The sequence below is a fragment of the Ptychodera flava genome, chromosome 21 (genome assembly GCF_041260155.1).
Source record: "Ptychodera flava strain L36383 chromosome 21, AS_Pfla_20210202, whole genome shotgun sequence".
Classification (NCBI taxonomy): Eukaryota; Metazoa; Hemichordata; class Enteropneusta; family Ptychoderidae; genus Ptychodera; species Ptychodera flava.
The window spans coordinates 2520116-2546663 of record NC_091948.1 but is presented as its reverse complement, the minus strand read 5'-3'; the positions used below and the strand labels follow the sequence as shown (position 1 = coordinate 2546663).

The following is a 26548-nucleotide window of genomic DNA, read 5'->3' as shown; positions in this document are numbered from 1 at the left end:
TTTTCTCAATTGCGGTTACTCTCGCTAATGTTTTGAATAGGGCACAGGGGTGGAGATCGCGGACATGGTATGAACAGAGCGGATATTTCTACAGGGGCTAAGTTTTTTTCTATAGACATTAGTAAAGTCAACTATTTTTACTATTGATATATTTACAAGGCACAAGAATCATTTGGCTATAGGTAAATAGAAGCCAGTTGTACCAGTTCTGCCTTAATTGATCATAATGCTCTAATTAATTAAAGCAGTACAATAGACTCTTAATGAATAGTTTTCGGGACCTAATGACCATAATAGTCCACTCTAGGGGGACTTACGTACGCTTGGAAGGAGTGCTAGCCGGTCTATTCAGCCGGTTTTTATCCCTTATAAAATACGGCAATGAAAAAGACAAAAGCGTGATGTATTAACGTTCATACGTGTTTGAGTTGCCTGCTTAGGATGGCGCCAAACACTCAAATTAGACAAGTGATTTGGTGTGTTTTGTTCGGCGCTCGCAAGAACAGCGCGGGGCACAATGGAATAGCGAGACATTGAACATTTTGGCTGTCACAGTGGCTGCGATTGGCCCTTCGGGTCCGGCAGATGTCTGTTTTGACTCAGTACTTTATGGTTATGTCGATTTCAATAGCTAAATTTGTAAATCCCTCTTCCCCCTTTGTATGATGGCCTCCCCTTTGCAAATTGATATTTATATGGACGAGTGTATCCTTCGGAACATGTGAGACGTCTAAACCCCATTTTCTCCCGTGTTTGTTTGTTTTTTGTTTAACCATAAAGAGTGCGTGTTTGTGTGTTTTCTCGCCATGAAATACACGCACAGAACCTTGGATTTCTTGTCTCTTGCGATATTATGCCCATCCTGCGGCAGTAGATGTGTACTTTTTTCCTTCTCTCTTTCACATTTTGCCATAGCTCGGGGATCAGCAGATCAAGGCATGCGTAAAAGCGTTACTTTGTACCAGCAACTTTAAATCTCTTCATTTGGAATTCTTTATTCGTTCTTTGCAACATTCAGCGTGAAACAGGCTTAGGCCGGCAACTAAGTAGTGGCTCTTGGCCATTGCGTCGTTCTCGGGTCTAAGATTTAACTAAAATGAAAAAAGTGCGCCTTAATGTCATCGTTTTGAAAATGGATACTGGATAACGTATTGAGTACTCTGGCTTTTCATTGTGTATAAACGTTATTCATTTATTTACTTATTTATTCACATTATTTTTATTTATGTATTGGGTGGTACCTTCATTGCCACACCAGCCAAGTCTCGATACACTCTCGCCACCCACAGCTGATATCAAACGAGCGATCAACGGAAAACAATCAAAATCAGATCCAAATTTTCCGTGAAGTTTTTTCACTCTTCCGTCCTTGGCTACCCTGTCTGAAGGTATTTACCGAGGATTTGCTGCTGTGGCCGAGTCCCCATCTTTGCCGCTGGCCAAACCCAATGCGAAGGTGCGAAAGTAATGATTGCCTTAGACCACACCGGGGCAAAGGTGTTAATATAGCTGCATAATGACAAGCGGTGGGAAGGGCAGGGCAGATCTCTACAGTTGGCACACTCTCCACGCTGTCATGTCAGCCAAGCAGACTGTTAACTTTAGCAGTGTGCTGACGCAAATCAGGGATAACACCTCTTCCCGCTTTTACTCTTTCCACGATTTCAGAAGCGGTAAATGCGTTGTATCTTTTTTCCTTTCGCATTTCTTCTCTTCCGGAGAGGCAGGGGGAGCGTCGCTAAGAGCTTGTCTCTTTCATCCGCGCCCTGCCATCAGATTTCAGTATGTCTAAATCGCCCATTCTTCTCTGATTGTTTATTGTTCACTGCCATCAAAGTAAACAACTAATGAGTAGAAACCGCTCCTCCCTTTCGTTTAGCATTCAAAACAATACTAATGCTAACACAACTAGTCAATGCTACTGATCATTCATCACCAAGCTGTCACTCATACGATCATTGTGGTCCATTTCACTGCCCCTCAATGCTGCACCAGAGCCCTCGGATATCCCATCGACGGTGTCACTTGGTGCGGATCAATTTCAGGTATCACATCATCCGGACCTTTGAGTATTTTGGCCTAGATTACACCGGAGCATGGAACAGATGGAGACGGCGGCGCGTGCACTGACTGGGCCGATAGCTGTTTATTTCGATGTCGATTTCCGAGTTGGCTCTTCTCTACACTTCTGTTAGGGACATTATTCGCGAATTGTAAACATTTGCACAATTTTTTTTCCTCTGGCTTTTGTGGACAGGATTGCGAGGCTACAGGTAAAAGCTGGGGGATGAAAGAATCGAAGTCCCGTTCGGATGTACTATTGGCTGAGTCCTAGCCAAGACTTGTCAGTGAAAAAACAATGACCCCTCCCACCTCGTTAATAATACATGTATTGGTTTGAAGAGCGTGACAATAGTTGGCAGTGTACACTCCCAGCACCTACCTTCTGAACGTTCATTTGCAACAAGGTCAATTCGCATGTATACAAGCTATCCCTTTTTTAAAAAAAACCAAAGCTAACGCTTCGTAAAAATCCCGATCCTAGGAATTCTTTGAAAACGTAGGGGAGATAGGCGAGATATCTGAGAAATTCTGGTCATCAGATTTTCGCTCCCTGTCTGCCATTTCCGCGGCTCACTAGACTGGCACCATACCCACCCATGAGCACTAGCACTGCCTCGACCTCCACCACACCACCGTTGCCGAACACGAACGGCGAGGACGCAGGCCTCGCCGCGGGAGAGAAGAAGGGAATGCCGGCGTGTTCGGTCTCAACTCACAGCAGTCCTAGCCACTCCATCGATGCCATACTGGGGCTAAATTTTCGAAGGAGGGACAATCACCACACCGAGGACACCAGGAAAAATCAAGTTTGCAGTCCCGACGATTTCACTAGGCAGACACCGCTAGCGCTGAGTGCCAGTGACGAGAGCTCAATAACCAGTATGGATGACGGAGCTATTGCATGTAAGTTGTTTTCCCTCTGCACTTCATCTCGTGTTAGTGTCCAAAAATGTATGACCGAAACCAAACTGTTGTGATACACGCCTGTGTTTTTTCGTAACCGGGTCTGTCACATGGTAGTATTTGACCACGAGATTCGAGACTTGATGTGGTCCTGTTGTTCAAGCCATGAAAACAGAAACTTCAAATCTTAACCACGTAAAACTCCCGATCAGACTCGTTAATATTCGCTCTAAAATCTCATGAAGTGGTACTGACAGTTTTGCCAGTGTCGTGTTATACCCAAAAAATAATAATTAAAACAGAAATTGAACTCTGGCAATTTGATTTAGAAATTCCCCCTTCCAACCGCAACTTTATTAACTGGCAAAAGTTGCAGTAAATCAGGAGAAGTAAATGATTATACGCCATGGTGTTTATCCATAAGACCAGAATTAAACGAAATTCATCCCATTCTTACACCTAAGGAGGTGAAAACAGCGTCAAGCAAATGCCATTGACATGATCTGTGATTATACCTTTCGTATTGAACGCTTTGAAACTTGATATTGAACTCGTCGTCTCATTGTTGTCCTGCGCGTAAAACTTACAATTTTTCCTGCACCCCGGGTTAATAAAAATCACCCTTAATGTCCAAACATCTGTATATATGCTAGGTACCATATTAAACGCTCTTTGGTTGTCCTCTTCGGTTTAATCTCAACTACCTTCTCGTGAGAAGCGAAGTCAAAGTTTCTGCCAAAGGAAAACTTTTTTTAAGAGGCGCGGGGGAAAAACTTAAAAAGTTCGATAAACGATTGTGAAGTATTAAAACTAATGTAGTTGGATGGCCGCCTATTTGCGACGACAACGCAGCTGTCTTCATGTTAAATCGCCCCTCAAAATTTCACGGTACAAAAAAGTTGTTTTGATTCGCTCAAACATCGATGAGAAAACTGCTCACATATCCACCGCTAAGAAGTTGTAAGAAAATTTGTGTAATTGTATGTGAGCCCCTTGAGTCAGCGGCAGAGTAGTTTGTGTTCAATATGTTTGCTTGTATACAGATCAAAATATAAAAGGTGTTTGCGTTTGTTAAAAACCGTTAAAACAATAAGGCCGCTGCTGAGGGCCCCCTTTCTCTCTCCCCTTAAAACCGAGCAAATATCGTTTACGGTTGTTGCGTTAGCTTATCGCGATATTATGATTACCGGCCAACGATCGTTCTGAACCACTAAGTTCTCGAAAATCATTAACAAGTACTGAATTGTACACTTTTTCAGGGTTTTGGGTTGAAAGCGCGTTTTTTTCTTCTGAATCGCGCTCTCCAAGGCAGAATAGCATGATAGCTGTGTCGTTCACAGCAGTTTCTGACAGATCCCAGTCAACTCGACGCGATTGTCTGTACATGGCGGAAGAAAATAAGCTGATCAGATCGTCAGCATGTCGTATGAGAACACATTTTAAATTTGTCCACGATTATATACCTCCAACTGTCTTCCGATCAGAGAACTCAAATTCAAAATATGCCGTTTGTCAAGTCAACCAGTGGCGCGGAGAGGAACGCCAACTCGTCAAAATGCAGAGCAGACGATCTTAATATGCCGAGCGCGCTTTTATCGTGTATAACTAATGGCGGCAAGTGACCGGGTGCTTTTCCCTAGCGAGACTTATAGTTGCTCTCGATCTTATCGTTGTAAGTGAAATGTTTTTCTTCGTTATTTACATGGATCACCTTCATACTTGATCGCACAGACTTACTCGGATTTAAACACAGTCAGACGTGCCTATGTATGTCGTATTTTTTCATAAAAGGGGAAACAATTCGGGGCAGGCAGCGAATAGTCACTCTCTCCCTCTGGTTGCACCATCTGCGAACTCCCCGCCAACGACGCCAAACACACCCGTACACTTTCCCTCAGGAGCTGTCCAACCAAATCTGTCAAATATCTCACACACTCCTTATTCACGAAAACAAGGAGTGTGCGAGATTTTGAGTTTGGTATGTGGTGTGAAAATAGGTAACGAATCCGATGAAATATTGCCCATACTGTCTACACATGTCAAGTATTTGATTTTTTGGCACATTATCTCGGTAGGCCTATAGGGTAGTTGAGGTCAAATTTTGACCAAGCCAACACTGAACGACACTCGTACGCTTGAAAAGGCAACATACTCTCAAGATGTCAAAACTCCTATTCCAAGATGTTAAATGCTGCTCAATATCATTGTCAAGATGAAACTTTTAAGAACTGCGCACTGACTTAACTTCCATGATCTGTACTAGAGATCCTTTTCCTTTCAAAAAAAAAAAAAAAAACATCCGCCATTTTTATTTCAGTTTTGAAGGGGGTCGCCATTCAGTTCACTTTTTCAACAATCCTTTGCAAAGTTGGAAATAATATAATTATTCAACGTACTGGGAGGACCCTTACCTATAATTTTCCAACTTCGTAGTAAGTTTAATAATCGTCGGCAGACAAACACGACGTCTCAATCCGAAAATTGGGAGGAAACATTTATTTTGAGTGTGCGCTCAATAGTAAAACGGATTTTGGGTCGAAAGTTCAATCTGTAACAATGAAAAAAATGAACTCTAAAGAAATGTGTTTGTATGCTTTAATATGAAGAATTATCAACACATGACAGCACATTCATATAGTTTTAAATCGTTCAGAAATTGTTTAGACACTCTTAAACTTGAACTCCGTGAACTATTAAGTTTTAAAATTTGATTGCGACAATTTTCTCCTTTCCCAATTTCATTTTTGTGGTCTTTAGCAAACGAAGAAGGAGAGAAGAGTGGACGTGACGACAGGGTATTAAGTTCTGACGATGACGCCAAACACGACGACGACGACGGCGTCAACGACAACAACAATTCCGGCGACGAGCCGAAGAAGAAGCACCGGAGGAACCGCACCACATTCACGACGTTTCAGTTGCACGAGCTGGAGAGGGCCTTTGAGAAGAGTCACTACCCTGACGTGTACAGCCGGGAGGAGCTGGCACTGAAAGTGAATTTGCCCGAAGTCCGAGTTCAGGTAAACTTCGTCGATAATTTTTAAAATTTGAAGTTGAGTGGTGATTGGTATGAAGATAAGACCATGACACATGTAGCCATGCGTCAGGTTACAAACACACCGAGGTCCTCACAACATATCTATTGCAGTATTACCGTGGATTTCAAGGCACATCAAAGACCAGTGCAACTGATATACTGTATCATCTTGTCTCTACCTTTTGCCCCTGTATAAAAGCACCTCTCTCCTTTTCTGCGGATTACGAGCAAATTCAAGCCGGTAGCCGGCAAAACAGCGGTCGATACCGGCGCACTCGCGTTATCGGTATCGCAACCCGATTCTCCCGGCCACCAATTAATTTAGTGAAAATTATCGCCTATTTTCAGTTAGCTCCGTGTAATACGCACCCGGGCGTCTGTTTACGTTCCATGCACGCCGCGTTTCATCAGCCGCGATTATTTCGTTTGGTCGAGAGCAATTGACAGCAACAGAAGAGGCAGTCATCGTTTTATTATTTATGCGTATTTATAATTTATATCAGCGGCAATTGCATCAGTCCCAGACATATCGCTTTGAGTATCATTATTATTGTTCTTATTACAAGTTGCGCTGACACTGGTGTCCAGCGATCACAGCTGAGAAGTAGGGACAGACAATTCCACTTCGTCAATGGAGCTGATAGACGTAAATATATACGTGTGTGACTGTGTGCGATCTCTCTCAATAGGGGAGCTGCAATGTGTATAATTTACCTATTGAAAGACAAGTGCATTGCCAGCCATGCTTTACCAGAATAGATATATCACTCTCCCCTCATTAATTTTGTTATGACGCTTTCGGCAGAAGTCTTCACACGTACTTCTAAAAATTTACCTCCATTCCAAAAAATATGGCATTCTCTTCTTGCTCAGTTCATGTCACGTCTAGTCTAAATAGTCAACGGTTTTTTTATTTTTGGTTATTCTTCTTTTTATACCACAACGGACATCTTTTTAAATGAAAAGAGCGGTAAAAGTGTTGACAGTTCTTTACTGTATATTTGTTTTTTCATAAAATATCGTAAAACGTTTCAAAGAAGAGGAGTTGTATGAGAATAATTTCGTTGTGCCTGACACAGTTTGTTTTAAACAATTCTAAAACACGAACAAGCAGGGGCTGTGTCAGATGTAATGTTTGCCTTTCTAAAATAAACACGGATATAAATAAATAAAATGTATTTCATCTATCTGTGAGCCATCAATCAATTATAGGAGGATAAAAACAATGTAAACAAGTATGGGATGTCAGACGCTATTGTTCTGCCGTGGCATAGAATCAAGGGTGTACATTTCACCTTTCAGCGTTGTCGTGTCGGTTGCAGGGGCTGTCGCATTTCATAATTTCAGGCAGGTCCCCACTATTATATTTTCAGACGCGAATCTATTTCATTTTCATCGCTCGTTTCACGGTGTAATCGCTGCAATTTTAGTAATTTGCTTCAGTCAGTCGGCCCTTCAATATAAAGTCATATCCACCGGGCCAGTCAGGATATTTGTGAAATCGTTCCTCAATGAGAGTAATCGGTTACTGCTTGTGCCGACTGTGTTTATATGAGTTTTTTCTCTCTTGTGAGCACGGATAATTTTTCATGCTTCTGCGAAGTCAGGCAACCCCTGATCAAGTCTAATTTTCGGCGAATTACTTTGTTTCGACCAATTCTTTCAGTTTTGAAGTGTTGCGCGTGTTATGAAATCGTAATAATGTCCGCACGATGGCATGACGTCTTTTTTTCTCTAACCACTTTATAGGCTCTATTACTGTATAAAGCATCTCAAAATCGAACCAATATTCAACTCCACTTTATGCGTTTTATTGTTTTCTAAGTGGCGGCTCTTCTGCGTTCGAGTCAGCGTGTCTTAGAAAGCGAGCGCCTATACACTCTCCATTTCGACCAATTTCGTTTGAAATAGCTGAACAAAAAATATCAATTTGACACTCTTTGAAAGTGATTCAACCGCCGGCTCACGATACATGTGAACTGGGTCTGAACTTCAAGAAGACTTCAATCCTAAATTGACCTACCAAACAACGCGTGAACCCCGACGTTTAAACAGATCTAAACTTTACAAAGTGCGAGAAAATAGGAAAAGGTGACATATAAAACCGTTTCAATTGAACTGCTAACCATGAGCTCGACATGAAATCTCCAAGGTGGCTTAATTAGACATATTTTTCCGTTGCAAGAATTTTGGTCATTATTTTCTTATTACTTAACTCCCTTAGCCCGGCGTGTGTCAGCTTAAGTGTCGGATATGACAAGAAACTTTCGCTTTTAAACAACTTCGCCCCTCACAAAAGATCAGCAATTTTCTGTCTTTTCGTTTAATTGTGTGGCATGAGAAAGAGAGTGAGAAAAAAGCCCCAAAATATTGTTTTTTAAAAAAAACGAGGTAGGCTTTTATGTATTACCCATAATGCGATTTTGCTTCACACCATAACCGAATTTACTGAGCAGGACTGGTAACAAAGTGCTAAATTGAATTGGAAGCCGAAGCAAATAGACGCGGACGCCATTTTTCAATTTGCACAATTAGGAGGCATTATTTCTTGTTAGCGAAAGTCGCGATATAGAGTGATTTGAAACGCTCCGAGTGAAGACTGTATTGGTTTCGCCTTAAAACGCATTACATTCTGAAAACTACCCCGTTGGTGGCTGTTAATCACATTCCCCCTTGATTTGTAACTCTTGGGGTCAAAATTTCGGAGAGACCAAAATTCCCGTAGTAAGTGCTCATACTCACGGAACGGCCTTCTCAAACCTCACAAACCATCAAAGACAACCATTTCGACCCAGAGTAGTCTGTGACAACACTTCACTCAGAAAAGAGAGAAAAAAAATCCGAACCGAATAAACAAAGAACTAATCAAATCATACGTTTAGTTTACTCCTAAAACTTGTTTTACCCCCGAACGTCGCTGGGAGAGAGTCACCGTGTAAGGTTTCTAGTGTCTGGCGTTATTAACGGTGCTCGCCATAATGGATAGGTAATGCGACACAATTTAAAATCCGACAACACATTCATATCGTCAAAATAACACTGAAATGAACACAAATGGACTCATAAAATTTTCAATCGAGATCAATTTCACTTTTTCATTCGAATCAGCGACGCGGGAATATTGTACATTATAATCAGATTCCGTCATCTTCTAGCCCCGTACTGGAAGTCATCTGCCGCACTCTAAACGTGTACCTCGTTATAATCAGGTTTCCGCATTACGAGACCAAAAGAAATCAAACTTCTTTTTTCAAGATTTCATTTGCGTTACTGTCAATTGAGTTTAGAGGTAATTCCTTCCGACGGGTTTTTGAGAGTGCGCGGCGGCTTAACGCCGACCAAACCCTAATCAATCCTAATAGACTTCATCAAGAAAGAAGTTCTCGGTTATATTTCCACCGAAAAAAACTTTATTATATCATTTCGATTTGAGTTTCATGAGAAAGAGATTACACGTTTGCAAGATTCGATTTTCAGGACCAAATGTTGACTATTTTGTTTTTTTCGATAGCCAGTTGATATAGACCGAGCACTAGCGACCACCAAGGGTTTGAACGGTGCTTATACAAACCAAAGGCTTGCTTTTGTAGAAGACAGTTGGAGCATTGAGTTCAGATCTTTGACCCAACAAACAAACAAATTACAGCTTTGTGAACTTCAAGGTAAAATTATTATTCTCAAACGCATAATTTTGATTCAAAGGCTTTATTTCTGTCGGCGTTGACTAGAGTACTGATTGGACAGAGAAGTCAACCCTCATCATCAACTGCATAACAACTACAAACCTAAAATTCTGTCGGCGCGAAACTTCAAAATATTCTCATGAATGGCCTAACTTGCAAACAATGATAGACGAACCAAAATGGCTGTCTTTCATTCATACAATTGTTTTCGGAATAGCGAGTCAATATGAATAAACAAACGAATCGATTGGCGGGTTACTTCAAGTCGAGTTATCAATAACTTAACGTAGCTAACTGTGACTCCTAGGTACGTCGCATGAGGATGTGTCGAACAAACGTGCGGTGTCCTCCTCGAGCTCTTCTCTCTAATTGGCCAAGTTTACCCAGGGCACGAGTACTCCTGGCTCCGGGCGAAACAAATTTATCCGGCGTAGCGAGACCAAAGGATTAAGCTAAGAAAATCACTGACAAAATTGTAAAATTTCCAATACAGCGACTTCGTCGGATTAGGCACCGTATTAGGAAAGCGTTGAAAGTCAAAAGAGCACGCCGGTGGATTGTTGAATCAGACCCCGAGTTGAAGACGCTCTCTTCCGCCCTATGATCGAAAAGTCTCCTTTCCTCCATCGTTCCCCTCACTTTCTCTCCAACTCAGAATTATATCCAGCTCATCCCTTCCGGGCTATCTCCGGATTAGATTATATTTACTTTATCAACTTTCGATTAGTAATGTTTAAACAATGATTGGGAAAGCGAAGGTTTCAGGGGCATCCACTGATATACCATTAAAAAATTTCAACAGGGGTATTTTTCGACCCACCTAGGGGCAATAATATCTGTTAACATACTCAAGTAGTTGTCGGTCGGCAGTCGGCCCTTAATAACTACACATAATATTTATACAGATTATCATGGGTTTTCATCTCCGCTCAGCGAGGTGGATATGAACGGCCACTTAACGTTCTCCGTCGATGTTTGTCGATTGACTATGTCGGGTGAAATGGTTACTCCACAGGACCTCCATGGCATCACCAAATCTGGAAGAACTGTCAGATTTTTACAATCTATCCCATTACCTAAGAGGATGAACCGTCTTCCGCATCCCAGCGTCCAATTTTCAGTTCTTTTTTTCACCTCTCTCGTCTACAGTTTTATTTTCTGCGTCAGTTACTTTGCATTATTTTGTTTCCCCGCCCCTTCATTTTCCACGGTGGCGGCGACGCCATGACGTGGTCGATCAGTTGACGGTAATGCGATTCTCCGCACCGATTGTGCGCGCCCATAACAACGTAGGCAAATCCAGTGATTTCTCCGTAAACTTCTGCTTGTCGTCTGCGCGCCAAAAGGAAGAAGAGAACCCGCACTTACTGCTTTCTTATGTTCTGTCAATAGAGGCAGAAATAACTGAATTGTAATCATAGCGGGGCTAACGAGGCCATGCGGTGTTGATAACGTTTGTCTTTTTTAATGAGCTGAGTAGTTATAGTTTTAAAACAACGACAACAACTACAGGAAACAGCGACGACTTTTTGCTACTTTCCGACTCGCGGTATCACAAAACCTGTCACGTGGGTGTTCTCGGCAATGAACAAATTAACATGTTAGCTCCAGAACGAATGTCAATTTTCGATTTATTCAATACAGTAAAGTACTGAAACGGCATAATTGTGAGCTCAAGAAAGACAAAAAAGATTAACGATTTAAAGAGAACCTCTCTAAAAAATAAAGGACTTTGCTTTCAACTCTTGCCAACGACTTTGCAAAGGGCATAACTCTAATTTTTGTTCAGAAGTATGCGTGAATTGCACGTTGCACTAATTAGGTTTCTATTGGATAGGCTCTGTTATGAAAGAGATAGCGCTTTAATGTGTGTTATTGTCCAAAACAACCATTGAAGAGGGAAAAATCTTCTCCCTGTCTACCACCATCATTGGCATAATTTTCTTTTCATCGGAGTATAAAAGCCGCCTCGCTCAGTGTCTCTTTATAGTAAAATAGCTGTCTTAATGGCAAAGAATGCATTGACGATGTTAGAAACTGACAGCAGACGATGACTGCTGTGGAATCGAACAAACGCGCGGCGCTTAATCACTGTTTAAACGCTGCATACTATCAACGTCAAAGACTTGTCGTGCAACCGAGGTTGGGGAGCCATATCTATCAAATGCGCGCAGTTAAGATATTGAAACCGACAACGCATATCATCGGTCGTTCGTTTCAAAAGCAGAAGATAAGTCAGGCGGGCATTTTGTTTCCTTTAGAATCTCTTTCAAAAGGGATTGTTAGTTCTCGGCGCATTCTTTTTCAGTCCATTTGCAATGTTTTTATGTTATTATTGTGACACCTGCGGTTGTAAATTGGGATTTCCAAGAATAGGAAAATGAAGTGTTGATGTTTTTTCTTTTTTACAGTGAAGGTTGTTTTGCAATGTAGGTAGAGACGGATAATAATAATGTGTTATTTGAAGTCTTTTTCCCGCCCTAACTCTGCCCTTTTGGCAATGCTTTACCCGGCATAAATATCTGTAATCATATTAGTCGCGCGGGGCGAATGGAGCGCTCGCTTCGCTTTGTGTATGTCACTTTTGATTTAGCGTCGCCAGTGTGTTTTCATTTGGCCGCATTAGCAGAATATGTATCTCAAATATGCTGTCCATTGCGCCTGATAGCGGCATGTCATTCATAGTGCCATAGTCCAGCGAGATACATGTCAAATTCAATCGTCGACGGGGCGAGTTCCCGACCCCCTCCCTTAGCTGTCGAACGACGGGGTCGCCGTAGACATCTCCTCAGCGGGGCCTCATAAATATTAATTACCATACCTAGGAAATCAGACACACGGAAAACATGCCATCCCTTAGCCAGCCGTCCTCGGTAGGTCTGACAACCGTCATATATCTGATGGGATTTTGCGGATCAAAGTCTGTAATCATGACAGTATTAAACGGAGAATAAACTAGGTGACAGCCGCTGATCACAATAAACAAGAATATGCTTCATAACTTTGCAATAAAAATATTGATTTGTGAGTAATCCTGCTCCTGGCTAATACATACTTCAGAAATAGTTTTGTAGCGGTTGAGTTGTGGAGGTTCGTATTATGATGCAACAATGCCCTGGATATGAAGAGATGGCATGTTTAACACCCACTACGCTGAGAAATTCCCGCGTGAGAGTGGAAAATAATTATCGTCGGTTATTAAAGCGTTCACAGTGCCTAAAACCTATCATATTTTCATGGTTTTTACGCGTTAACAATTAACACTTTACTGTTTCCAAAATAAAACGATAATATTGTAAACATCGACAATAAACCGAGAATACGTGGTTTGAAAATAAATTGGCGGGAAAACGTATGATATGGTAGGTTCCCTCGATTCAATTTTCATATTAAGTGCTACACACAATTCCAGCAGTAGTCACGGCGAAAAAAGGGACCGTGATTGATTAGTGTTTAAGAGCAGGAAACAGTCATACCGACGTTCGTTATACCACAGCAAGTAACCGCCGTCATCAGCGTTGTAGGTCCGCTGATTCTATGCTGTTTTCAGCTTATCGTGTTGAAGGTGCGTTTTTTTCCATTCGGTTGCCTTCCTCTATGGAACAACGTTCAATAGCCAAGCCGTAACTCGCCAAGTTTTGTCATCATCCCCAACCCATCTTTCGTATATTCGCGCCTCGAAATTTAAAGACTTACACATTCGCTCAAAGTTTCCTCAAGAAAGCTTTAAACAATTCCCCTTCGAAATCAAGAAATAAAAGTGAATAGTCAATGTGCAAAATGTTGCACTCGAGAAACAAATCACCAAGTATTTACCGACAAATGGCAGCCACCCCTGTTAACTCTATGGGAGAAAATAAAATTATCGATTTTACAAAAACTATGAACCCCCACAAGTGGTAGCCCAAATAAGCATTGTAAAAGTATGAGAATACGATTATCTGTCCCCGATGCGTACTCTACCTTAAACCAAAAACAATCTGTGCTGTCCCCTCGTGTTTCAGAATGCATATTCGATAATGTGGCTAAATATTTTACTTACTAGGGGAAACTTCATCTCGTTGTTCAAAGACAATCCTGAACTTTCTATCTTTAATGCTGATCATTGATAATCCAAGACATCTTAACAAGATTAGCCACCTTCTCCGAGGAAGCCGAGCATTTCCACTGATCGGTTAAGCTGGCTGGACTAACACAAACATAAATGTTTCTGTGTTTCTGACAAATTTTACCAATAATGAGCACGACTGTGCAAATACAATCTAGGAATCCCCTTGCCTGCCATCTATCCTAAAGCATAAAATAAGCGTCATTAAAAACTTTAGCATGCTGCAATTACTAGTAGCCAAAGCCAATACCATCCCCCATTCACCCCCCCCCCCCCCGAAATCAGGACACAATATTTATAGCGGAACTTTCATCATTTATGTAACGCTTAATGTTTCATTATAAATTCATGAGCAATAATTTTCCTACCTCGTTCAGACTGTTTTCAGTATATAGGCACTTTTATTTCCTCTAGTATCTCCGTGTCTGCGCAGCCGAGTTTTATACTCGCTAATTTTGACATGTTGTGAGGACTTTTCTCAATTCCTTGACCCCCTGTCATTGTTTTTTGAGCGCTTTGCACTACCCGCTCTCTCATGGTTGTGACAGACATTCCGGAATTCCTAAACAAGGTCGACTTTTTGGAGTCTGTCTCTTCTATAAGATAAAAGTGCCTTTATCATTAGTTATCCAATAGTGAATGTTTGCATTAAAACACAGGAAAACACTCTTGAATTACTTATATGCAGTAATGACTAAATATTTGATTTTCCGTTGCCATCGCCTGACTCCCATGATGGTATTTTACAGGTGTTTTATTTCTATATTTGTCTTTATCTCTATCTCCACACAGGTCTGGTTCCAAAATCGGCGGGCGAAGTGGAGGAGACAGGAAAAAATGGAAGCACAGCAGATGAAGCTACAAGAATACCCGATGACAGCGTTACAGCGTAACAACCTGTCTCTCAACAACCCCCTGCCTATGGACCCGTGGCTGACGCCGCCAATAGCCAATACCACCGCCATGCACGCGCTGCCGGGCTACCTGCCGCCACTAAGCCACGCGCTAGGCCCGCCGCCAGTGTCATCGTACCCGCTCATGCCACCGACGTCTACCACCCTCACAGCAAGCCTGGCAACTCTCGGCTCCATAAACCCGAACTTGAGCTCCATCAGCCCGACCACTCCCACCGCCATCACAGCGCTGCCACCGACGACGTCGTCTTCTTCGTCACCGCCGTCGTCTGCGTCGTCGTCGGAGCCAAAAATTGATGAAAATGACCCACGTAGTTCTAGTATTGTGTCTTTACGAATGAAGGCAAAAGAACATATTGCTAGTCTAGGATCGAGTTGGCATGGAAGCGACGTAGCCCTGTGACTAGCAAGCCTGATGAAACACTAAAAGTTTGACAGTTGAAATGTTGATCCCTTTGGGCATGTCCGATGAAAGCAGACGAAATCAAAGTTCAAGCCCTGTATTTTGTAGATAGGGGATTTATCAAGACATAGATTAGACGGTGTTAAAGTAGCTCTTCCCCAAAGTATACAGATTTCGACTTTGTTGTACTTTATTTATTTATTTTTTTTCACTATAAGAGACACTCAACCACCCACAAATAATCGATGGACATTTTTTTGCATCGGTTCAACTTTAATTGAATTAAACTTCCGTTTAGCAGCGATAAGAGCAGTCTCCGTTGATGAGTGTTTGTCGCTTTTTTGATCAAAGAAACTAATCCCTTTGATTAAGTTTCAGGAATGAACGAGATTGAATTATCATTAAAGGACAAATTCCATCATTGGGATGGTTGTTCATTAAGGTAGTAAGCGCCTTGACTTTTGACTTAAATTTTGCCCAAAATATCCTCGATGAAAATATCAACCATTCTTTCACCGAATCAAATATGAAAATCAGCTGTTGTCACCGTGTAAAGTTTGGAAGTAGAGAAACAAGTTAGCTTGTCCTACCGATATTCGAAATTCAAAATGGCCACCACCGCTTTGTTAACTCTATGGGGGGAAAATAAAATTTTTGCTTTTCGAAAAACTAAGACGGTGAAATCTTTTTTTTTTACTCCAAGCGCTTTAAAATGAGCAACCACAAATGGTAGGTCAGAAAAAGAATGTAAAAATTTGAGAGTCCGTACATTTGTTCCCGAGGCGCATTCTACCTTATAACTACATTCGCTTTAACTTTTGATGCATTTCCAATTATTGTTTTTTCAGTAAAATGCAGTTTTGTTTCTCTCAAAATCAAAAATCGTGAAATGCTCGGTCTTCTGCTTCTTTCAACAGCCTGTCTGTGTGTAATGTCTTATGTTATTCTTAACAACTGAATTTGGTACGGAGAAAGTCTTTTGTCAACTAAAATATTGCACATCGCATAGTAAAACCTTACACTGGGGTTTAATACTTTGCATTTCAACATACTTGAGGGATAGTAATGAGCAAAAATAATTGTTTTATTGAGCAAAAAATAATATTGAAAATGTCATCAAAAGTTACAGTTTTGACTTTTTGTGAATTTGAAGATCGACGAAATACGTAATATGACAGAAAGGTGTCACTTCTTCTGTCGTAACCCAGACTAACAACCGACAGGAACTCAACACGTTCATATGTTTCCCATCATCTTTTGATTAATAAACGAACGATTTAGTAGGAATTGAAAACACGCCCTCAAGGCCAGAGAAGTATATAATTTGACCCGAAAGTCACAGTTGAAGGGCACTTTTTCCTCTTTCTTTCCTTTCTGTATTAGTTGCTTGCCTTCGAAAACACAGAGATGTAAATTGTGGGCAATTCACTTATTTAGGGTCGTAGCACTAACTGAACAATACGACAAAGTCTGTTGGATTTGTAACCGGCTCCAAGTGAGAGAGTCCATGGGAAAAACACTGCCGAACACTGGGTAATTTTGAGAGCATCCACCCCTTTTCGAGCGTGCGCATTTTCGCTTTTTTCAGATATACTCACAAAAACTGTGTCCAGACAACCGCAAAAAATACTAGTACAATATAACGAGTGTGCTATTTAGAGAAAATATATGCAAATGCACTCAATATGGTGATATTTCAAAACGCAGACACTCACTACTGGAGTTACACCATCCAACTGCCTTGTTTATTTAAAACCTAAATGTTACTGATGTTGAATTCTGTTTATAAGATCAGCTCCAACTATACACTCATGTAGAGGGTTTTCCTCAATAATTTGCCTGCATGGTTAGAGGACATACTCTTCAGAACTTCATAAATGTTCCTTTAGATTGTAATCTGCAAATCACGACTTTCGTTCACGTGTATTTAGTTCTAACATTGTCCAGTTTCGTGTGTTGGTTAGTACCTTATACTAAGTGACAATATAAGTTATTCCATCCAGAGTAACGCGCAATCATGTCCGATTTCAGTTCACAGGAAACAGTGAAATGACTTCGGTGTGCATTTTATGACAAGTACAGTCGTCCGGAAGCCTTTGATCAATTAGTGGAGGCGATTTTGTCTGTAGAGGATAGCAGCGACGGGTGGACGGGAATTGGTTATGAGGGCGACGGACACTTCGCCAGCAGAATGCATTTCATTCGCGACCACAAGTCAGGCAAACGTAATACCACGTGTCACCGAGTGAAATAGACTCGACTGGTTAGATACTCGAGAAATTATAGACAGGAAATTGACAATGGGTCAGAAAAAGATCGAGAAATTGAAATTCCCAGATTAGTGGGCAGGAGATCTCGATTTGTTTCGACAAGCTCGCTATAATTACAGCAGAAGGGGATCTAGCCGCTCCAACGACGAATTTCAAATTTTATTACTGTAGCTTAGGATTTCTCAACATGTTTTGCCGTCAATCAACGCTGGTTAATAATAACAGAGGAAGTCTACAGAGCTCTGCCGTAGCCTATTGCCCACGGACAAGCAAATTAAGTCAAAAAGTGTTGGAAAGGGATGATATTTTACAGTTCAGCAACGTGTGTCAAGAATACTTCGGTTTATATCCCCAGAAAGAACGGAAAATGTCGGATGACGTTTGCTATTGCTAAGCCATGTTGATTTGATGTAGAAGAGGAGAGAAATAAACATGAGCAAAATGCAAACAATCCTCACAAATGGATCCTCTCCCTGCCAATACGGTATTACCACAGCTCTTGCACTGAAAATTGCACTCTGAATTATCTTTTTATCGCTTTTTTACACAATATAATCCGGCCAGAGCACGTCGGGTCGGGAAAATTACTTTGTAATATCTATAGTCTCCAGTCCTAGCTAAACAAGGCATTTACCTTTTGCAAACGGCAAGGCATATCAGCCAACTATTTAGATTTTTCATAGGCCGTTTGTTTGTCAGTTAAGAATTACCGGGTAATTCTTTTTTTATTCCCCTCTTTTATTGGTCAATTTTCCTGTAATGGAGATACAGCAGACATTGTTATCCGATATCTCAATGGAATAAATCTAGCTATCGCGAAAACATGACGAACTATGCCAGCCGTGTTCCTTGTTCCAAGCATCCATCTGTGCACCATATGAGTGATATTGATGCCATATACCTACGTTTTTTCCATTCAAGTCAGATTATACGTTCCAAACAAAGAAAAGTGCCCTGTTTGGTTTGGCCATCTATCCCTGACAGACTAATTAACAAACTCTTCTGTTATTGTTTCATGCTAATGAGTAAGCATCTCAGTTTTGTTTGTCGTGTTTTTGTTGTTTGTTTCTTCATTCTTGTTTATAATGGACAGCTCGAGTGTCCATCAGTGAAATCACACGACATTACCATAGACAGTACAAGGGAGATGTTTCAAGTACAAGGCGCTGGGTGGTAACGTCTCAGACAAATGGGACTTCACCGACTCTGAGTTTTCAAGTCATTACAACGTAACAAAACTTACGGTCATTTTTTACCATTTTCCTCAATGTTCATAGACTTCTACAATTTGTTACGGAAAAGACAATTTTCGACGGAAATAACTTCTGTCGGTCGATAACCTGATACGAAGTAGACGCAAAATCATTTTTAACTTACCAGGTTTTTCGAATCACTGGCTTTAGATAATAAATTTCCACCACCAATTTCATTATCTAGCTTATTTGGCATCGACAATTGTCTTGGCTCGGAATGCGTCTTTTTCGATCATTCAACATTGGGGAGGTCAGAGAGAAAGCCAGGTTTGTTCCGTAACCTTTCGATTACTGCCGGCTCAGAGCCTCGCTGACCCGTGAAGCCGCTCTGCACCCGTTCTCTGAAGTAGCAGACAAGGCTTATTTGGCCAAAGCGAGCTAAATCTTACAATCCCTCTTATTTTGAGCGTGTTTACTGCGGGATACGACATTTAATACTGGAAAGGAATGCGATTGAACCATCCAGAGGTTACCTGTTGGCGAGGACAAAGACCAGTTTGTCAAGAGCGAGGTAGAGAGGGGAGGGGTGGCGAAAAGACGGGACTAATTGATTGTGTTTTTTTGTTGCTGCCCGGGGTGAGAGAAGGGTGCGGAGATGAATGAACCAACTTAGCCTTAATGAGGGAGTCGTTCTTCGTCGCGACCCGCTGTTGCACCGGTTTCCTACGTAAAAAAGCGGCCCAAAAGCTACCTATTAGTGGGGCATTGTTAGCCGCTCAAATATTAATACGCTCTGTGTGGAGTGGGAGGCAGCCCCCCTTACATAGCAGATCAATGCTGGGATTCGGGGAGGCGGGGCTTGAGATCACCCCCAAGTATTGGCTATAGTGGCTTGGTAAGAACCCTGGCGCCGGACTTGCAAATTAACGAAGCTCTCATCCTTGTTTAGCACCCTCTGTCCGTACGAATGAACAGCTTCAATTGGACCCTTACGCCCCATCGAGCCAGTACCATGAGCGCCAAATGCGACAAATGAGAGACTTCTAGTGGCACAAAAGACTATGTATTTTGGCCTGTGTATCGCTGGTGTGAACTAATGGGTCAACCCAGCCCAGGATGCAGATTGAACAACACCTCTGTTGTTTTAATGCTAACGCATTCCAGTCCAAGGCCTAGACAGACAGCTTGGGACAATGCTAACTGACGATATTGTAATTCACGTCCATCTTCATTAAGAATCGGGTGACTTCTCTTACTGAATCGCCCCTTTTCCACTTCTCTACGGGGTACCGTTGTCGTTGAAAAAAAATCGAGGGGGAGCTAACCGCTTCGTATTGATGGCTGAGAAACGATGAGAATTCGATCAGATAGCGTCATTATTGTAGCAAAGGGGACAACAAAACACTATTAAACAACTCTGGTGGTGGTGTAATAGATAATTTTGCGTTGATTACGACCTCAATTGTAGTACTATGAAGTTTTTCCCCCTCCTGACAACGAATCTTGTGAGGCTGACAAGTCTTGCTCTTTGGTCATGACTTTTTCTCTGATTGACGGTTGAGAATGACATCTGGCAGACTCACAGCTCGATACCAAAAGTGCTAATTGCTGTTGATGAACTTCGAGATGTCACGCACAGTGAAGGGGAAAGGGGGAAATGAACGTAAACGGTTGAACGGCTCCTTGACAGACGTTCAAAAAACGAGTTGAGACCACTGCACACCTTTCAGCGTCGCCTTGGAGTCACATGATAGGCATGCATATCGAAGAGAGAGTTGGTCGGCTGTCTCAGATATACTGAAATGTCACCTTGCCTATTAGGCGGAAAGCTACTCGAGCATTTAACGTTTAAAGCTGATGACACTTCAGACCACAGCTCTTTCAAGAGGCTAATCTGATAAATTTGCAATTCAATAATGTGAAGAGAAGGTAAGCTGAGTTTGTTGTTTGTTTTAATTTCTGTCTCTCTTTACGAAACAAATCTCAAAAAAATGATATAATTTATCAGAATGTATTTACGCGAGATTTCTCTCTCTGGGGTCGTTACATCAAAATTATTTGAAAGTAACTCAAAGATCTTGGTCAACGTGAATCCACTTTTCGGTGAAATCGTCTGCAACATTTGGAAAGTCGGGGGCGTACTCCATAATCAGTGACGGCAGTGGTTTGACGGAAAAGAAAACAAAACTAGGTTACATTTTGAATTTCCTCCAGCGTCGCCGTGGCTCAACTTTATCATGTGAAAAAAGTTTTACATGGTGACAAATTTAGAATATTTTAAAGAAAACTAAGGCCGCTCAGGAAGGTGTGCAAGCCTTGTGGTCAACGCTTATTCTGCTGGGTAATATGCTGGACAGGTAATGTGTTGTATAACGCCGTTATACAACCGTGATAAAAAGAACAAAGTTTATCTCGAAACAAAGACTAATACACATAGAAATAAATGGTCAAGTGTTAAGGGCCGTTATTGTATCATTTGTATTTTCCATAGTTTTAACATAACAGTGTGTACTGTGGAGTTTTATGGCTAAATGCGATGTCCTTTTCTCTAAAGTTTAGAAACACAAAAAATGCGATATTTTTTGTAACAAGTTCCTAACTTTGGTTGGAAATTTTTTTTGTGCTGCCATGTTTGAAACATCAATGTTATGATATTCATAAAACCCTTGGATCACTTTGTCTAATAACAAGTATAAAATATGTAAAGAATACTACAAAAACTCGATAAAATACTCGAGCCGTTTTCCTCAAAAAAAGGTTTACAGAAATGTAGGTAATCAGGGCTCATTCAAATTTACCATAGTTTTTAAATTCAAAATGATCAATTTAGCTGTTTTAAATCTAAGGGGATAAATTAAATTTAAGATCAGTCCATCGACCCCAAAGAACGTCTATTCATTGCAGCAGCCCTGCCAGATCTTCAAGTTGTAAAAATCTCTGAGTCTAAAAATCTGTCCCTGGTGGCGCATTCTGCTTTAAACTCCTAAGAACCAAAATCACGACAAAATAAAAAAAAAACATACAAAAATTTTTTTTCTTAACCATCACAACATTTCTATATGTGAATCTGTAAGGAATCATCTAGGAAGAAACATTCACTGTAAGCGAAGACTGTCTGTGTTTCATCTCAAAGCGAGTCGTTCATTCGCAAATAACCACTATTTTATAAGTATCTTGAAGAGTCACTTTTAAAGATTTCGCAACCAGCTTGGAGATTTGCCCAACATATCAACCGTGCTACTTAAATTACAAAAAAATCCTGGTTTTAATATTCGAGTACTGAGAGAATTCTGGCAGAGATTGTGTTGTCAAAGCTTTTCTTTCTCTAACATTTGTCAAAGTAGTGGTACTTTTTGGCGTTTTAAGTGTCTTTTGTACTGTTTATGGTTGAAGACATTCGACATTTGGTGTTGTCTATTTTGTTTTGTTTCTGCTAGAACGTCACAGTGAGAGTAAGACCACACACAAAGACTCTAAGATTGACCGAAAAATACTTAAAAAGCTAACTCTGTCTCCGAGTCGAAGGACACTGGAAGACGAATATGTCAATCAAAAAAATCGTGTGATAAAAGAGTATCAGGTCTTTGAAAAGTTGAAAACACGCGACATGATTTCACGTTAGCGCGTGTCTGTCAGCGACCTCCACGCCTACTACACTTGTCGCGAAGAGAGTGTGAAATTTAAAGTGTAACGATAATGGCGTAAAGTTAAGAGACACCTTTTTGAAATCATTTTGTTGTTCCGGTTTGTGTCAAGCCTGCGACAACCCATGTCTGGTATTAATTGAAGCGAGACTCGAACGAAAAGATAGAAACTACTTGAGAGCGATGTCAAGAAAAAGGACAGGTGAGAAGTTGTCTAGTTTGTTCACTCCAACGAAAACAACCTTGCTGAGTCGCGTTTGTCTCTTTGGACGCGTGCGCATCTTTCTGTGGCGAAAAACTTTACATAGTGTATTTGTTACATCGGCTCTCGCATGTTAAACTATACAATGGCTTATAAGTAATCTCGGGTGCTTCAAGAAAACACACTTTCTTTCGCAATGAGAGAAGATAGCAGACATATCATACACATAACAGGAGAATAAACATAATGTTTGGGATAAATACCTCAAAATAGATTCCCTGTAGACGGGAAAAGGAAGACAATTAACTTTGTGACTGGACACGTTACATGCTTCAGGCGATGACTTGGTATCGTCTTGCTGAGTCTGATCATATCAGCTTTATATTGTCCAAGCACCTGGTGTATCTGTCTAGCGAAAAAAAAATTTTGCCAGTGTGGGACAAAACCTCGGTAACATTGTTAGTGTAATATTCTCACATTTCTTTTCAGTTTTGTATCTTCAGTGTCAAAGCAAGTCGATTGGACAGTTTGAAACTATTGCACGATATAGTACTGTTAATATAAGTATTACACTGGTGCTGTTCGGTTATTTAGCTCTTGATTACCTCGCTATAGCTTCCATCTTCTGGTCCTGGCATTATTTTGTAAAACATGCCAAAAATCCACTCGGATTTGAAGCCTTTTGTTTCAACCACACTTGTCAATGAAGGAAACCTAACTTACATAACGTTCGTATTTCAAGTACCTGCTCAAAAACCAAGACTCCATTTTCCTAATCTTGGTCATGTCACTGCATTAACAACAGCTTGACAAACTATCTTTTCAGAAACAACAACATCCATTGATGGTTGTAATTACACTCTTTTAAAAATCTCCTTCCTCGTCGAGAAAGGAAACTAGCTTTAAACGACATTCAGTTTCATCACAGCTTATAGGCATTCTGCAATGATCGTTTACGAGCACGACCGGCAATATGTTGTAAACTACTGGTATGGCAGGTAGAATATCTGACACGTGGGTAAACTTATCAGAGTGGGAATCAAGCTTTTGCACTGAACACCTAACCCCTTAATTTGTACTCTTCGGTTGAATAAGATACCCTAAAATAATCATTCCGTTTACCGTTTTATAATCCATAAGGTCAAAAAATATGAGTGTTCCTCCAATCCCCGAGCTATCTATCGAGCTATGTTTCAAGAGGCATCTTAACTGAAACAGACATGTTTTTTTATTTGGCCTGATTCTCAAAGTGTAATGTACATTTATGAAGACACCTTGAAATACAAGTTGCAGAGCCATGCCAAGACCTTTACTCAATAAACTTTGGCGATTTTGTCTGGTCAAGGGTTATCCTATACATTTTAGGATTAAGAACGCAAAGCACCTAAAATTCACAAATTCATTGACACTTGAAATTAAGGCTAGCCATAGTTTCCCAACTCTTCAGTGAAAAAGTAATTCTTCTACAAGTGTAAGACTGTTAAAACCAATTTTCTCGATATTTTCAAAACGCGTTCCCACAAGCTGCAGGCCCGGCGAAGAACCGTAAGATTCTGAGTCCGAAATCTATCGCCGACTTAGAATCATGTTCTGCCTATAGAGACCCGGCGTATTCACGATGCCAAACCCAGTCTCACGTGTTTTCACAGACCAGTGTACCGCTCCTCGTGAAGTCTGATACGTAACTGTGATCTTTTTCTGCCTGTATAAACGAGTAAAGAGGCACCATTAAGGGAAAAGGGTATGGAACATGTACATTATAGAGTCAATTTTGAACGAAATTTTCGACACGACTACTTCGACTACTACGTTACTCTTATAATTTATGAAACGTATGGCGACACATTTAAACAACGAATTTTAAGCTTGACGAAAAAAGCACAAACCGACAAAAAACACCGACCCAAGATGAGCAGTTGACGAAACATACCGATAAAATTTATTGGTCTACAAGATGTAATATGAATAGTTCGTAATGGCGGCGGTCTGTCGCTGTCTCAGCCAACCAAGATGGCTGACATTCAACGAATTGTCGAGAATAGGGATTAAGAGACAAAAAGTTATAGTCTCAAATTTATGCTTAAACTGATAATTAGGCGTTTTCGTTCTTCAAGTGGCTAATGTTTTTTTCACGAGCGGCATTGAAAGCTTTTCTTTCAGACAAAAATGTGTGGGGTAAATTTTGAACCTTATTTGTGTCGAATTCAATTAGTCGCCGAGAATGGTGCCATAAAATGATGACTACTGGAATGTACTCTCATCAGTGTGCATTAAAATGGACGAAGGTTATCGATAGTAGAGACCGCGCAAAATTTATGAGAAGTGATTTACTTATCAATATCTGAACAGGTGTACACTGTGATATGTGAAAATAGAAAGAGGTTTATTTGTCACAACGAAAGATAAAATTTGTCCACACATGCTTATCTTCGATTAACATGGCAATCAGAGAACGTGCCATTTCTATTGTGATAATGTTGAACTCTTTGTATTGTCAGAAAGTGGTCCTGCTGCTTTGGTCTTTTTCATGTCTCAACAGAGCTAAAACACAGACCGCATTATTCGCTTGACATTGATAATTGGTACTGTTGATTAAAATGACATGTTTACACAGTGTACATATACATACAAACACAGACACATACACATACAAACACCCAAACACACACGGTACCGGTAACTTTGTAACATCCCGTTCAGATATCCTTTTTAGAGTTACATGTAAGCATACCGCACCTGAAAGAACAAGAAATGTTTTCAGTGCATACGTATTGGTGTACATTCTTCTCAAAAACTTGACAGTTGACTGTTAAAATGGTATCAAAAACGCTTGTAACGAAGAGCTTAACCTACTGTATACCCGTTCTAACAATAATTGTGTCAACCTTTACCAATATACTTTTTGCATTTCTAGATGCATATGTGCCATTCGAATAGACATTGCTATATATACTTTTTGCATTTCTAGATGCATATGTGCCATTCGAATAGACATTGATTTAAACACTTACATGTAATAGAAAGCGACCAGTGATTTCACATAGCTTTCTTTTCAAAATGTAAATCAGGACATTTGGATAGTGTACAGGTATACGATATGTGCCCTGTCAACGAAGCAACGACATGCTCCTCGCAGATAGATATTCGGACTCTCAGACTTTGACAATTCATTTCTGATATACCACTTGTGAGGGCTCATTTTAAAGTTCTTGGAGAAAGAAAAACATTCCATCGGCTTCGTTTTTCGAAAATCTAAAATTGTATTTTCCCCGTAGAGTTAAAACAGGGATGGCGGCCATTTTGAATTTCAAGAATCGATATATGTTTTAGGTAATTTGTTTCTTTAGTCCCAAACTTTGTGACACCTAATTTTTATTCTTGATTTGGTAAGTGTATGGTTGAAAGTTTCATTAAGGAAAAGTCTGTGCAAAAGTTTAGGCTTAAGTCTTTCATTTTCGAGGCGCATACAGTACTATTTTAAACAAGTCAGTGGAGTACAAAGGCAATTTAATTATATTTCCTAACCTTGGCGACTCTACCCGCTCGGGTCTGCCAACGAATTCCAAGATGCAAATCGTAAGTGATCATTCTAACGGTGTCAGAAGTGACCTACAGTAATACGACTTACTGTGCACGTTTCTTGACCAGAGAGAATCAACAACGACTGACGCGGATGCAGTTTGGTGTAAGAGGGGACCTCAACTACACAGTAGTTCTAAAAAGGTGTTAGAACGAATTTACGATTTTCTACGGTAGTTCGCGCCTCTAAAAATGAAAGCCACTAACTTTTATTGAGACTTTCCTTAAGCAACCTTTAAACCATTCTCTTTTAAATTCAAAAATTACAATTAGAGGTCACTGTGCAAACCTGGTAACCAGAGAAACAAATCGCCCGATATTTACCGATATTTGAAATTAAAAATGGCCGCCATCCCTGTGTTATCTCTAGGGGGGGTTAAATGAAATTCCCGGTTTTCACAAGACGTAAGCCAGTGAAAAATTTATTTACTCCATAAGCTTCAAAATGAGCCCACACAAGTGGTAGGCCAAAAGACTGTATAAGTTTTACAGTCCGAATCTACATGTCCATCCCCGAGGCGCATTCTACCTTAACTCCAGATACAATT

At 40.7% G+C, this 26548-nt stretch overlaps 1 protein-coding gene and 1 long non-coding RNA gene across 3 annotated transcripts in view; both read left to right on the top strand.

The window, feature by feature from the left end:
* The first annotated feature begins 1985 nt into the window (after positions 1-1985).
* Positions 1986-15419, top strand: LOC139121090 (retinal homeobox protein Rx1-like). Its single transcript, XM_070685712.1, has 3 exons — positions 1986-2967; positions 5725-5987; positions 14588-15419. The coding sequence occupies exons 1-3, from the start codon at positions 2661-2663 to the stop codon at positions 15110-15112; spliced, it is 1095 nt and encodes a 364-aa protein (XP_070541813.1). The 5' UTR covers positions 1986-2660; the 3' UTR covers positions 15113-15419.
* A 4082-nt stretch (positions 15420-19501) lies between these two features.
* The window catches only part of LOC139121089 (uncharacterized), a 30614-nt gene continuing 23567 nt past the window's right edge, over positions 19502-26548 (top strand). The window contains exon 1 of one of the 2 annotated variants that reach the window (XR_011549220.1): positions 19502-20504. This is a non-coding gene — a long non-coding RNA (uncharacterized lncRNA). Of the gene's footprint in view, positions 20505-22080; positions 22422-26548 lie in introns of those variants that run through there. The other variant, XR_011549221.1, reaches the window with a different exon arrangement.

What these genes read in the sequence shown, in the direction of transcription:
- LOC139121090 (XM_070685712.1), top strand. Translation starts at nt 2,661, where the DNA reads ATGAGCACTAGCACTGCCTCGACCTCCACCACACCACCGTTGCCGAAC. An exon ending in GGATGACGGAGCTATTGCAT is followed by an intron (nt 2,968 to 5,724) that starts GTAAGTTGTTTT and finishes TGTGGTCTTTAG; the next exon opens with CAAACGAAGAAGGAGAGAAG. An exon ending in TGCCCGAAGTCCGAGTTCAG is followed by an intron (nt 5,988 to 14,587) that starts GTAAACTTCGTC and finishes ATCTCCACACAG; the next exon opens with GTCTGGTTCCAAAATCGGCG.